Source organism: Urtica dioica, chromosome 11, assembly GCF_054948205.1.
Source record: "Urtica dioica subsp. dioica isolate 48M chromosome 11, U.dioica_male_clone48M_v1_H2, whole genome shotgun sequence".
Classification (NCBI taxonomy): domain Eukaryota; kingdom Viridiplantae; phylum Streptophyta; class Magnoliopsida; order Rosales; family Urticaceae; genus Urtica; species Urtica dioica.
The window spans coordinates 18230137-18245697 of NC_142766.1; the positions used below are offsets into that span (position 1 = coordinate 18230137).

At 33.2% G+C, this 15561-nt stretch overlaps 1 protein-coding gene across 1 annotated transcript; it reads right to left on the reverse strand.

Moving 5' to 3' along the window:
• Positions 1-6066: 6066 nt before the first annotated feature.
• Positions 6067-7479, reverse strand: LOC149381931 (uncharacterized). Its single transcript, XM_089602100.1, has one exon. It carries the CDS (start codon positions 7127-7129, stop codon positions 6323-6325), a length of 807 nt encoding a protein of 268 aa, XP_089458226.1. The 5' UTR covers positions 7130-7479; the 3' UTR covers positions 6067-6322.
• Between the last annotated feature and the right edge of the window lie 8082 nt (positions 7480-15561).

Sequence of the window (15561 nt, forward strand, 5' to 3'; positions counted from 1 at the left end):
TTGGCAGCGCCACGTGGCGGAGCCTGGTTAGAAGCTTTCAAACTTCTAATATGTAATGGATAATGGATTAGATACTTAAAAAAATATTTATCTCTCTTCTAGAAGATTGGTGCCAACATTCAACCCAAAAATTGCAAAATATATACAACCCAATCAATGTTGTGTTAGCCAGCTAATAATGTATTTCTAATCGAGATGGGCAACCTGCCATTTATATTTTACTTTGCTTTTCCTTCCTCTTTCTATTTCTTATACGAAATATATATGTATATATATATATATATATACACACCAAATGGTCTCCAGAGTTGGTAATCAATTACTTGACATTAAGTTAGGCTTTGATAGAACTTTCACACCTGAATTATATAGAGTTATTATAAAATACATTTCAGTTTCATCTCTTGTTGGTTCCTCCTAATTCCGCGAATAACATTATTGCCCACGGGAAACCGGATATCTCAGGGACATTGTTGTTAGACACTTGTTTTTGTTGTTTTCATCATTTTAATTTTGACCCCTTTTAATGTCTGGTAAAACTGTTATTTGAAAAAAACAAAAAATTATTTTTTAAAACATAATTATAAGTTTAAAAGAAGTTAAATCAAAGATTTTAAAATATTTAATTACACGGGCAATTACAAATTTATTATGTAAAATATCTCTCAGGTCCCATCACTTATAAATCGTGTGTATCAAATATTCATTGATTTTTGCAAATATATTGAATATCTACTACACAAATCTAAATTCTGTTTTGTTTTTGCGAATATTATCATCTATCTAAAAATCTCGGCGAGTCTGAAACTCGTTTTTTAGGTAAAGATGAAGGCTCTAAAGACATAATCGGATATATAATAGAAAATACTCACGAGAATGAAATATTCTCAAAAACAAGGTATTGTAAGTAAAATAATTTAAAAATGAAATACCCCAGTTAATTTTGTGGAATTTGTTGTTGAAGTCACAACAACCGCACATTATTTAATTTGTATCACAAATGAGTCTAATTGCATTCGTGTATTTTTTTTTGCATATTTGTCACCTATAGAATGTCTTAATTACTCTTCTATTTTATATCCAATAAGAACTCATATCCACACCCAAACCCTAATCTCTCATCAAATTCCCTCCCAAATCATAATCTCTCTAGCTCAAGCTCCGACACCGCGCCGATCGCCTCTCTGACGAGGCCACCGTCGCTGTAACCCTCGCCAGAGCTCTCGCTGAAATTACAGAACCAGCCTTCCTGCGGCCTTGAAGCCGCCGTGCTCCGATCTCTCCCGGTGTTCGTCTTCACCGGCGGAGATTCGGACCGGGCTCGACAGAGAACCAGTCCACGGAGTACATGGTTTCGACCATGACGAAGCCGATGAACTCACCATCGCCGCCTTCGCCGGAGTTCGGGATCGCGGAGATTCTCCGGATCCGGTGAAGAAGTTGGTGTGGGGTTTACGGCGGCGAAGCGAGGAGGCAAGGCGGCGGCGTCTTCCAAGGCGGCCGCGGCGGAGAACGGTGTCAATAAGTTGTCCAACGGAGTCGAGGCGCTTCAGATTATCGATTTATTCTTCTAGGCTACTTTTGTTTTGTAAATATTTAACTGTGGTTCTACTTTCTTTTTCTAGTCTATTTTTGTTTTGTATATATTTAACTGTGCTTTATTTTCTTCTCTTAGTCTACTTTTGTTTTGTAAATATTTAACTCTGGCTCTACTTTTAAGAATATTTTGGTCTAATAATAAATAAGAGTGACTTACTTGCAACATGTTTTTTGGTGGTGACATAGATGCAATTTTGTTCATAAAAAGTGACTTTGGTGTAAATCTCTCGTTAATTTTCATATTAAAAAAGGCATAGACAAGCCTAGAAATTCTAACCATCTAAAATGGGCTTGGTCCCACACACCTTGTCATTTATTGGAGGGAAAATATCACATTTATACCCTGTGTTTTAGTGAAATATCGAGTTTAACCTTCGGTTTTCAAAAATGTCGAGTTCATACCCTCTGTTTAACTAAAATGACGAAATTATACCCTGAAATGAATAACAGCGTCACAAATCTCCCTTTCATTGATATTAACTCTTATATAAGAAAAACCAAATCAAATCTAAATCAGTGCCCTAACTTCCAAATTCTCAATTTTGAAATAAAAATAGCCTTAAATTAAAATTAAATAATAAAACTCATACCTCCTAAGAAATGACTTCATTCTGTGTTCGAATTGTAACTCTAAATTCTGGATTCTCTGTTCGAATATGCGATTTTGATGACTATCAACTATCGATGTTTACCCATTTGCCTCTTTCTGTGTTCTTCACGATTAAGAGACTGTTGTTTATTTTTTAGTTTTTAAATAAATTACATATATGGCGCGAATGAATAAAGATAATTGGTGTTTATATATACATATTATAGTCAATGTCAATGAAAAGTCAATAAAAAGAATATTCGTGACATTGTTATCTATTTCAGGATATAATTTCATCATTTTAGTTAAACATGGGGTATAATTTCGTCATTTTAGTTAAACAGAGGGTATGAACTCGACATTTTTGAAAACCGAGGGTTAAACTCGACATTTCACTAAAACACATGGTATAAATGTGTTATTTTCCCTTTATTGGATGGGAAACATGATGATAAGCCTGAATACAAAATTAGTGTAGACGTATTGGGCTTACATGATTCGTATTATATAGTTTTTTAAACGAATATCAAAATCTATTTAAGAAGAAGAAAAAAAAAACACACACACACACGAACAAATTTCAAACTTGACGAGAGAGAAAGAGAATAAAGAAAACAACAAATAATTTTTAACTAAAAAAATATACTCACATATTGTTTTGGGGTCCCACCATGGTGTTGACGGAATGGCCCAGCAGAAAAAGACACACTCCTTGGCATCTTTGGACCACTTGGTTTTGTTCGTCTAGTCTCCAACAAAACAAGGAAAATTTGATTTTTGAAAAATCATGACGCCAAAAGAATTTTACCCACATAAAAATGAAAAATAAAACATACAAGAAAACAGAATAAAGACTTTTATCTGCTGCGCAACCCATCCCAACCCATTTCACTACAAACCATTCCACACAATTTGTCACGTAGGATCTAAATTCTAAAAGGGTGGGAATATAGTGTACATAAAAATAAGATTTTTGTAAATAAATTGTACTTTTGAGTTTAAATGTGGAAGCAACTTTCGGCCGAATTGCGTGATAACTATGACATTTCTTATTTGTTAGGTAAAAGAGCAGATGGAGCTTTCAAAACTACACTAAGGACTTTTACTCATTTTCTTGATCCGAATTATAAGCCTCCTCTTCAGGCAGATGTTTAATATTCGTTCTATTAATAATGCTTCTCAAACCTTATACAGTCATACGTATGCTTTCATTCAAACATTTATAGAAACAAAGAGCAAAAAGTATATACTTTATTCAGTATCATTGTACACTATATGGTAGTGTGATTCTTAGTAGCTGGGCACCAAGCAAAGTTTAAGTTACAAGAGTAAACGATTAGTTACCAACTTACCATACAGTAAATTGGTAAATCGTTTATCGCATGATCTCTAGTTTTTTTTTTTTTTTTTTGTAATGCTTTTGTCATTTTTTTTTTTATTTTTTATTTTATTTTTTTTTTATGGATGTTTGAATTATAAGCTTTGATTTTGAATTTATTGAGTTCATTTACAATAGAGTATTTAATTTACGGAGTTAATTTTGTTAAATCCCCTATTTAATATGAATATACTAGGCATTTTTTTCTCATTTTTATGAAAGATTTTTAACTGTAAACTTAAATTTCATAGATATTAGCAGTGACGATAGTGTTCGATACTTTGCACCATGACAAAAATTTATTTACGCTAGAAATGATATATAAATTAACTAAGTAGTAGTTCTGATGTTATTACTTGGTGACACTAATCCCGGGCAATGGTGGCTAACGGCAGTACCATTATCGTTAGTGCGCTTACTGTTGCTTAACGGAAATGACACTTTCGTTAGCCTTAAATCTGCCTTTTGAGGTTTAGCGGCAACGGTATTACCATTAAGGTTAATGAAAGTTTTAATCTCTGCATATTAAATAAAAATAAATAAAAAAATGAAATGAAATGAATTAAAATTTTAATCACTAAAAAGAAAGGTAAAACATTACAATTCTACTCATGAATAGTATTGAAAATTTACATCAAAGCCATCAACAAAGTCAATATTCACAAATGTTTATTGACCATTGTCTTCATGTTGACACTAATCTTTGTAAATGGTTAAGGCCTCCACCAATTTTGGTTTCAAACTTTGCCTTCGATCGTCGATGATGCGACCTGAGCTACTAAATGCGGCTTCAGACAAAACCATTGAAACCAGGATCAAATATATCTCGGTCATCTTGGGCAATATTGAGGACATGTTTTCGTGTTGCCTCCACTATATCAGCAAGCTGAGGTCGTCTTGGTCATGGAGGCGAATTGAAGAAAGGTGTATAGCGTGATCTTGTTGTGTTCAAATGTCTCTCGAGAGGTTGGTGGATATATGGTGACGATCTTAGAGACGAACTCACACTTCGTACAAAACACCACATTTCATTATACAATATTTTACTTGTTTAGGCGTTTCGGGGTGGAGTCAGCTCGGGAGGAGTTGGAAATTGTCCTTGCTTTAACACTCGAATGCTACTAGTTTAATCCATAAAAAATAAAAATAAAAAAATAAAATAAAAAATAAAAACCTTTAACTCTAGTTCAAAATTTTCATGTAGCCAAAGTCTCCGTGTTCTTCGAGATATTGATACTGCAATATCAATGATTCTCTATGTTTCTACTAGCTAGTGCCAGAAAAGAAAAATGAAACTTATGGCGATAATCCATCGACATATTAATTTCCTTTGTGAAGAAAAGTAATAATAGCCGAGTATTTTCTTTGGTGTCATATTCTTTTATTAGCTTTTTTTTTTGTGTCACATTGTATGGAGAGTGTTGTATATGATTTTATATGTACGAAAACTCTTTAACTTCTTTATTCATTTTTTCAGTATCTTTTTTGTTTATCTATCAATAATGATAATCCTATTTTGTGCATGGAGACGGAGGGAGCGAAGTAAGGACGGGGGCTTAAGCCCCTCATCAAATTTTCATTTTTAAAAATTATTTATACGGTTATTCCATTTTTTTATAAATATTTTACATACAGAAATTTATATCAGCCCCTGATATTTTCTATTTTAAATTAGCCCCCTCCACAAAATATAAAATAAGAATACTACCTTGGCTCTGAAGTCTGAACGGCCTGTTCGCTAAGCGATTTAACAGTAAAGTTGGTATCTCAATTCTCTATCCTCGGCTTTGATTAGTAGTAAGTGCTGCTTCAGATTTACAGCAATGAGTGAATCATATGAACGCTTTTGGGACATTTGGTTACAAAATGGACCCAATATGCTTTAATAAAGCCAATGTGTATGTCAATAATAACGATCATGTCAATTTTGTTGGTGTTTTTAATTCGACACTATATTGATAGGTAAACATTCTTGGTACAGCCTTTTTAGGCATGCATGTACTGGAACAAGGAAAGGTCAACTCCGTCCACAGCTTAAAAACAGAGAGCAAAAAAAAAAAAAAGCACAATCAAATCCAACCGTTATGCACAAAATCTCACTGAGCTAATCATCTTTTAAGTTTTTTTCCCCTCCTTAACCAGGAAAAAAAAAAAAAAAAAAAACTTTGACAAAACTACAATAAATTGAACGCACTAACTGAAAGATGCTGAAACAACGATATTTTCTTTCACACTGTGGCTAAGAGTAAAAAATTTGGGGATTGACCCAACTCGTGATTGAATTGTGACTGTGAACAATTGGCATTTAGAGTACTCGACAGATTAGCACATAGTCCATTGAATGATAACTATAATAGAGATATCTTGAGACACATGGCCTCGAGACACAAATAAAAAAAATTGGCCCACAATAGCTAAATAACAATTCTCTCTTTCTCTCTCCACTATTTACAAATTTGTCAGCGTGATATTCAATTATCAACACACACTCGGCAAAATATGTTGCAGGCCATTCATGCCCATCTTTACTCTTCTTCAATAAAAATAATAATAAAAAAGGAACCAAAAAAAGAAAAAGAAAAAGAAGATGAGGTCTTTTTTCAAGCTTCAAAGGATACACAAACAATGATCTTGAAAATCTAAAGAGACTAAAAAGAATTAACAAGATCAATGATCTAACAAAGAAAAAAAAACATGTAACAGTAAATAACAAAATAAAAATAAACAGTGTTTCATATTTCACACTCTCTCAAAAACTAGTTCAACATAAATGGTTTTGAACTTTGAGATTGAGAGGGAGAAGAAGGCAATGGAAGTACCTGGGAAGCAGAGCCTGAAGGGCAATGCGGTAAATTCTCATTCCCAACCGGGAAACTGAACACGTCATCACTATTACTTTCGTCACCGTTATCATTTTCATTATTACTATGATTACACGCCTCTAATCTCTCTTCCTCGGCTCTCTTCCGTTTCTCCGCCTCGGCGACCAGTCTCCGGTAGAGCTTTTCCTCTGCGTCGCGGAGGAACTTGAACTTCGGCGGCGGCGAAGACGACGGTCTGAGCGAGGACTCGAACAGAGGATTGTCGCTCATCACGGCGGTCGCCGGCGCGGGCGAGCGCATCGGAGATTCTCCGGAGGCGGAGAGCATGAAATCGCTGAGGCTCCTGGTTCGAGATCGGCCGCCGGCGGACTCGAGATCCTCCCGAGTCTCTTCCTTGATCGGGAAGAGGAATCTCGGCGGTCCGGCGAGGTTATGGAGTCTCATGAGCTCCGATTCCACGCCCTGCCATTCCTCCTTCCCTTCCTTCTCAAGGTCTCGAACGGCCTGAGAAGAATTCTCCGATTGGATCGCCGTCGACGATGGATTAGGTCTCTTCCAGCAGATAAAGTGGAAGAGGTCTTTCGCGAATTTTCCGTACTCGTCATCAATGCTCTCCGATCTGCTGTCTGTGATTCTCTTTTTCTTCCACCATAGCAAGTAGTAGAGCTCTGCAATTAGGGCTAAGAGGAGAAATCCGAACACCAGGCTTAGACCTAGACCTACTCCGCTAAAGTTCCTCATCTAATTTTTTTCGTCTTTTTCTTTAATCTACTGTTTGGCTTCACAGCTCACACCTCTACTTCGCTTGGAATGGAAATAATTGACATTGCAGAGATCCGAAGAGAGCTCGTTCGCGTGAAGCGGAAAAGCTTTGACCTTTTGTTGAAGGCGTTTCGTGAGAAGAGAACCACAAAATGCTTGGAACTGAAATAAAAATTTACATCAGATAAAGCTAGAGAGGAAATATAATTCTTTTTGTGAGGGATTTTTCGAATAAGGTGGGCGAAAAAGCCAGACGAGGTTTTGAGTGCTGGTTCACATGGGATTTGGAATAAAAGGGTAAAAATATTTTAGATTTATTTATTATGTTTAGGTTTTGGCCCTGTGAGTGCAAAATAGGTGTCTGTGGTGTGGACTGTGTAGATAAAGAGAAATTACGCGGAAGGAAAAATAATATTAAAAAAAAAGAGAGGGATTGCGTCATCCACGTAATGTGGTTTGATTAGAGGGCAGTCTCCAAAACATACACTCACCGTCACCCATGAAAATCCAGCTTGGTGTTTATGCTATATGTCCCTATTTTTACATATTTTACTCAGCAATTTGTTTAATTTATTTCAAGTTTGGTTAGGAATCGGGAAAATGCAAATAAGAGTAAAGATACGATGAAAAATATCAAATAAAATAATAAAGAATGTGTTGATGAAAATTATATTTAGTCAAGATGTCTCAAACAAAGTAGAGTTAATGTATGCGATAATATATTTTAATTTAACGGATGTAAAATTAAAAGCACTGCATAATAATAAATGATACAAAAGCTGATAGTACAATTCGGTGCAACGTTACCTACTCTGGAAGGCGATTTGCTGAGTGAAAATAAAATTCACTGTATGAAAAGTAGTCAATAGTACACAATGACATTATATGAACGATATTCGCTTCAAAGTCTTTTATCTATTACTACATGTAAATCCTCTCTTCCACTCTCAAATACTCTTATAAGTGTTTGGCGGTCTTTGATGTCAACACTCGTAAATACTCAATCACGAAATCACATAACTCAAAACAACACTCCAACGCTTTATGAGACATGAATAGCGTCTAGAGAGTCACACCATACACATCATACAAATAGTTTTTCAGTCCGTCAATCTTGCACTTCTAAGAATCCTAATTGTGTGAATGTATGCGTCAAGAGACCACTAAGGGCATAACAATTTTCTGTTATAGTTGTTATAAACTATTGAAGTCGAATTAGAGTTTCTTTATTCATTCACGCGGAGAAAATATATGTAGAATGTCTTCTTCATATTTCTGGCAAAACAGAAAACTTGCTAAAAATACCGATTTTTACATACAGCAGCCAAGCTGTCCCAACATATTCCAGCGCATGTTACAAGACATCTTACCGAGACAAACTTTCGGAAAAAAAAAGCCACCAACACGAGTACCAATAGTTGAAATTTAAATAATGAAAAATAAGAAGAAAAAATTGAAAATTGACACAAACGCAAATCTCACATGTGTAAATAAGCACATGACAAATTAGAGAGATTTCAATTCTCTTTACCACCAATTTTATGGGTTTCAAACGCAACTTGAATGACTCGGATCAATTCAATCATTAATTTAATCAAATAACACATTGATTTCGTTGCATCTAGAAACTCACCTCCAAAGATCATATGAAGATCGATAAATTCAATCCTTCTTCCCAATGCTATTCAGTCTGTTCGTCACTATTTATCGCTTCTTTTCGCCAAATCTCGTGACTTTCCGGCGTCAAGATGTTGAAATCTTTCCATATTCTGACGAGATTCACATGTAAACGTTTTATTTTTTATAAAACAAATTTTGTCTGTAAAAAAATAGTCAAGTAACAGGAGAAGAGAGGGAGAGACGGTGAGATTAGCTTAGGAGATTATAGGGTTTTGATGATTTAATGTATTAAGAGGCTTGTAATATGGGCTATATTAATTGGGGTTTATTGATGAGACTTCTAATATACAAACCGAATAGTTGAGCGTAGTTAGACGGGAATTCTTTTGGTATATATCGACATAGCATTATTTATTTATTTATGTTTTTACACATTGTTATTCAAATAATTTAGGACGTATTCCTAATCGATTATTTACACTTTCAAATAATATGTAAGACAATACAACTACGCTAAAAATTACAATAATAATTAAAAAATGGAAAAAAAATTGTTTTATATATGCATATTTAATATTTATGAACTGTTTTAACACACAAATTGTAAAACTTCTGAATTTGTTTTTTATTCTTTTTTTTTTCTTTTACTTAGTATTATTAACATTTAACAATAAAAAAATATGAATGAATGAAAAATTTAATTAAATATTTATATTTTTAGTTTATCTTAATATTATTCATATATATATATATATATATATATTTACGTGTATGTATTTTTATGTTCACTGAATATCCCTTCGATAATTTCGATATTTGCCGGTAAACCACATCAGTAATGATAAATTTATCGGTACGGTTTACCCTCACTTTCACTGTATACGCCGATAAATCAAAGGTATCTTTCGATAACCCAGCAAAATTGGATGTCCGGTACGACATCGATAACGGTATTTCAAACTTTGTAATTTAAGTGGTATAGTTTTTATGGAATATAGTTCATTTTGAATTTTCAATATGTTTTTTCAATTGTTGTTGTGTAAGGCTTATTTTTGTTTGGATGTGAGACAGATATTAAATGTCGTCCACAATCCCAATTTAATTTTACTGTAAAATTTTATATAAAAATAATTTTCTTCATAATTATTATATCGCGATTGATTGAAAGATACTTTTAATATGTTTTTTTTTTTTTTTTGTCGAGAGTATCGACAAAATAAGCGTTCGCTAGTGTTAGATTTACCCCTTAAAATTATAATATGTCTTATATGAAGATGTTGTTATCTCAGATGTCACCGTAATTTTAATTGAAACTCCGTGCATTATAAAAAAAAAATATCTTTCAGCACTACACTCTAAAGTTTGAACTAAAGCGAAACGGGTAAAATTTATTTCAGTTGTTATTATATACAAATATACATTTGGGTGATAAATGGCATGATCTCCTTACTATTTTTCTTTTAAATTAAATTATTTTTTTGTCAGTTTGTGTCATGACTCATGAGTGTGTTCATCCAAAGCATGGGAGTGGGACAGAGGTGTTTGCTATTTAAACGAGGTCATTCGGATCATCATTTCATGACACACCATAATTAATCCTTGAATATTCTCTTAATTATTAGCAGTAGCATAGTTATTTAGTTGGGTGGTAAAGTTTGTCAAGAACATGTACAATTGCATTTGCACCAATTTATATAACGGAAAATTAAGAAAATAGTTGATTTAAATGTTTGACATTGTTAAATAATCAACGTTTAGTAAATCTTAGGTAAATAATCGTAATGTGGTCTAATATATGGAGGTGAATTTTTATCTAAGATTTATGTCTGTAAATACATGAAAATTGTTATTTATTTAAGATTTATCAAACGTTGACTATTTAGCAATATCAAAAGTTTAAGTTTGTTATTTTCCTAATGAACCCTTTTTATAAAAGAGACATTGTGCAATCAATGAGCATGGTTGTTATGTCTTTCCTAATTACTCGATACAATAACATAAAAACCCCTGATTTAGGGCTACTCAATTTCAAAGTTCAAACTACATGGCATGATTTAAATGTTATCTTTCATGAACGATAAAATGACATCGTGAGAATGTGGAGCTTTTATGTTCTTTTTCATTTTTTTTCACTTAAAAATGTCTACATTTGCATAAAATTTTACACTTAAAAATAACGTTGATGTGAAAACAAATGTATAATGAGATTTTAATGTCTATTGCTAAAAAAAATGAGACAATCTAGTCCTTCATAAACTATGCATGTAAGAAATAATAACAAAAACGTAAAATAATTTTAAAGATTATATATGTCAGAAATGTATAACTTGAAATAGTAATAAAAGAACTATCCATGTCAGAAATTTATTGATTAAAAAAAAACTAGGATTATATCTTCAGCTTATAAATTCTTTATAGAAAAGTGTAATGTATAATAATGTTTTACGCAATATCGAAATCCCCAACTTTCTCTCTAATTAAACTTACCTATTATTTAAGAGAAAAAATTGATACTTAGAAGAAGAAAAAAAATCATGTAACGTGTGTCACAGCTTATCACAAATTGCAGATCGAAAGAAAAATAGAATGAAAAAAGAAAAAGAAGATAACAATAATGTGTTTAGGAAGAGAGTTACAATAATTTTATAACTTCTGTAGTGCGTTTCTTCTTCCTTATTACTATTTTTGTAATTTTCTGTTCTTTTTCCTAACTGTGATAATATGTGTATGATGTGGCATTAGTTACGCAAGTGTTACAGTCAACATAGCGTAGTTGACTCTTGTATAAAATACTAATTTGAGTGTAATAGATCATTACGCAATCACTACAGTAATCTCTCTCTCTCTCTCTCTCTCTCTCTCTCTCTCTCTCTCTCTCTCTCTCCCTCTCCCCGTGTATCCCCTATTCTTGATTGCTTCATTACCTAATTCTCTCTCTCTCCGTTCGTTTATCCCCGATTCTTGATTGCTTCATTACCTAATTCTCTCTCTCTCTCTCTCCGTTCGTTTATCCCCGATTCTTGATTGCTTCATTACCTAATTCTATATGGTATATCCATCAATAGGTGATCCACAAATTGCTTCCCAAATAACAAACAATCCTTCAAATACTTCTTCCCTACCTGAACATAACAGCCAGTCCCCAAACTCTTCATATGCTACCATTGCGAATTTCTACCAAAACCTATAAACAAGGGTCGGCCCAAACTCACCGGGGCTCTAGTCGATTCAATATTTTGGGGCTTTATAATACTAATAAAAATTAAAATTTTCAGGATAAAAAATGTAAATTTTTTAAAAAATGGGCCAAAAGTGTAAATTTTTAGGGTAAAAAATATAATTTTTTTTTTAAATAAGCAAAAACTGTAAATTTTTTGGGGCCCATCCACATATGGGGCCCTAGGCTGCGCCTAGCCCGCCTTAGCCCAAGGCCGGCAGTGCCTACAAATGTCATCTCTCAACCGAACACTATCTATTAAACTAGATTGTTTGAACTATCTCCTATGGAAAACACAGTTAAAGAACATAATCATCGCAAATGGCCTCGATTATCTCATCGGATGATATTTGTGTCCGATGAAGCTCTTCGAAGATGGAATCACTGTCAATCCTGAGTACATTATCTGGAAAAGCATAACCGTCTTCGCATGGCGTGAATCTACTCTTTGTTGATTGAAAGTGTCATGTCTCAAACCATTGGCCTCAAGACCGCACACGAGATCTGGACGGCGTTATAACGGAGCTTCTCGTCTTCATCTAAGGCAAAGATTCTTCAACTTCATCTGCAATTGCAAACTACAAAGAAAGGAGATACATCAATGTTGGTGTACATCCTCAAAATCAAATCAACTGCATATAATCAAATCAACTGCATATAATCTCATCGTAATGGAAGAAACAATCTCTGCACAAGATCAAATCCTATATGTTCTTGACGGTCTCGGCGCCGAGTACATCTCATTTGTGACATCCATTAAAATGACCATCAACTCATGACCTTTGAGAATAGACTAGACCAAAAAGATATGTTGATGATAATTTCGTTATACAGCTCCTTCAGTTAATTTATGCAAAGATCGGTCACAAATCATGCGTAACAATGTTATTTTTTTTTTCTTTTAAGTTAAAATGAGCCTCGTTAAAATCTCTCCGAATCATTCGGGGACGGAAGTTTGGAAGATGAAAGAGTGGCCTTCCACCACTAACGTTCCACAAATTACGTATCCAGTATATCCAATACATCACATAATCTATAAATAAAAAAAATTAAAAATAAAAAACCTCCATATGTGAACGACGAGGTTGAAAACCTAACAGCCTATGCTCAAAAGGCATTCTTAGGCCCAATCTGTTGACAATGCATTCAAAACCCAAATAATTTTATCTTTTTTTCTTCAAATACTGGCCATATATGTGGAGATCCTAGACAGACAGAATTGATAAAATGGGTCCATAATTAGGTGCTCTGTCAGATTTTGAGATGTCATTTTAATGAACATTATTGTTAGCTTATAGAAATATCATTATTATCAACCATCATATTCGTGACTCCGAGTTAACTTTCGCTGCCTAGATACTATAACGAGACAGTTAAAAAAAGTAGTTCAATAATTTTTTTTTTAAATAGATAAAATTTCATTTTATTAAAAAAAAATAGCTGATCCTCAATAAATTAATTAATTGAACATAAATTTAATGTACTCTTTAGTAAATTTAATTTACTTTTTTAGTTTATTGATTTATAGTGCGAGTGTGGTGGACTATTTTATTAATAAGATGAAATTTTGACTATAACATTAAAAGAAGTTAAGAGATTAACTAGTTGTAACAAATTCTTCTACAATAACTACAATCAAAACAAAAAGGTATTATAGCTAGATCCCGTAAAAATTAATAAATTCGCAAAATAATTTAGAAAATTCTATAATTAATAAAATGATTATGATTTACAAAATTGTGGAATCATAAAATGAACATTTTTTTATTTGTAATAAATGAAAAGTGTTAAATTTGTTTATATGCAAGAGAATTATATTTTTCGTGATATATGCAAGAGAATTATGCTGTCAACAAATATTGGACAACATAATTTTGATTGTCAAATTTTTGATTATTTCACTAATTAGTAAATTTTTCTTAGGGACTAAATAGTTAGTTTTAAAGGACTATTTCTTAATGTATTATAAAAAATTTCTTAATTTTTCTTAATGTATTAGTAAATTTTGTCTATTATTGATGAGAAGATATAGGCATCTCACACTCATTTATTTATTTATAATTATTGATGATTGGGACATTCACTGTTGCTATTTTCTTCTTATATCTCTAAAAAAAACTAGTCAAATTATACCTTTTATTGATGTAAGAAAATAGATACAACAATTATATAGACGATCACACGAATATGTCAAACAAGCTCAATAGTATATGAAGTGTGAAGATGAAATCTAAGAAGAACCAAATACAAGAGAATTTAATCTAAAAGTAAAATAAAGATGAAAAGTTGTGCAGCGTAACTGTATAGTGCGAATGAGTATCAAATCTTTCATGTTGGGGCTTTTTATAGACGAGGGTCATGGTTGGACGTTGGTTGATTAGTTTCCTAATCCTGGACGGTTACTTGATAACTGCCCTGATCATGTGATGTAACCATCTTGAATAACTGATTCTGGGTTATTCAGACGGTTATTTGTGCTTCCATGGCCTTTTTAAGGTATAATTTGATTAGTCTTTCTTATCCGGAGTGCTTCTCCAATAGTTTCGGTTTCGCCTGTTGGTATTCGAAACTCAACTTATGTTCATGGTTGTTCTTCACGTTTTCACACCTCGAACATGGTCTGTTCGGTGTTGTGATAAATTTCGATTATAACACTGCGCAGCAGTTTCTTAGTATTTTAAGTACTGAAAAACTTTATTTATGCTCGATGTTTTTAGATAGTACACCGAACGGATGAGGCACTGATCCCGCATGTTTTTTCTAAGAAATTTGTGATATAATATATTGAATATATTTTAATTATTGCTTCTGGACACGTGTTGGTGTCAACCGGAGCGTTGATTCGTCTGCCTCAGTCATCATTAAGAGATGGCGATTCATTGAGCCTTCACATGTTTAAGCGACCAGAATTGATTTTTGGCATGATTAACGACTCAAAACGATCCACTCACGTGTTGACACGTGGCAACGTACGAACTGCCACGTGTCAACACGTGAGTGGATCGTTTTGAGTCGTTAATCGTGCCGAATAGCTTTACTCTTAAGCGACAATATAAATTTCATTAGTTGGATTGTGATTGGCGATGGTGATCGTTGTCAGTGATTGTTCTTGATCGTTAATATTTTAAACTTGGAAGCTTGATCGTGTCTCTTCGGATTCTTTGCATATAAATATGAGAGTTTTCACTCATTTAAAAATTTTCTCTCGTTCTCTTAACTCTTCCTTTGATTCATTATAAAAATACGTGGTCTATTATTGATGGAGATGCATGCCATACTTATATATTTATTTATTTATAATTATTGAGGATTGGGACATTCACCGTTGTTCTTTTCTTCCTATATCTCTATGCTACTATGCCTTCCATATTTTTTTATTTCTTTTTAAAATAGTGATCTTTTCATCTTCAAATGATTTATTATTTATTTATTTTTACTTTTTTTTTTTTATCTTTGGACGATCAAGTAGCGAAATTACTTGCGATTTAGAACGTATAAAGAAAAAGTCAAAGTTTACTAGCTGACTGCAACAAATTCCAACGTAGAGACGGACACAACACTATATTGTTGTTCA

Excerpts from the sequence above, each read along its gene's own strand:
- LOC149381931 (XM_089602100.1), bottom strand. The coding sequence starts at position 7,129 with ATGAGGAACTTTAGCGGAGTAGGTCTAGGTCTAAGCCTGGTGTTCGGA.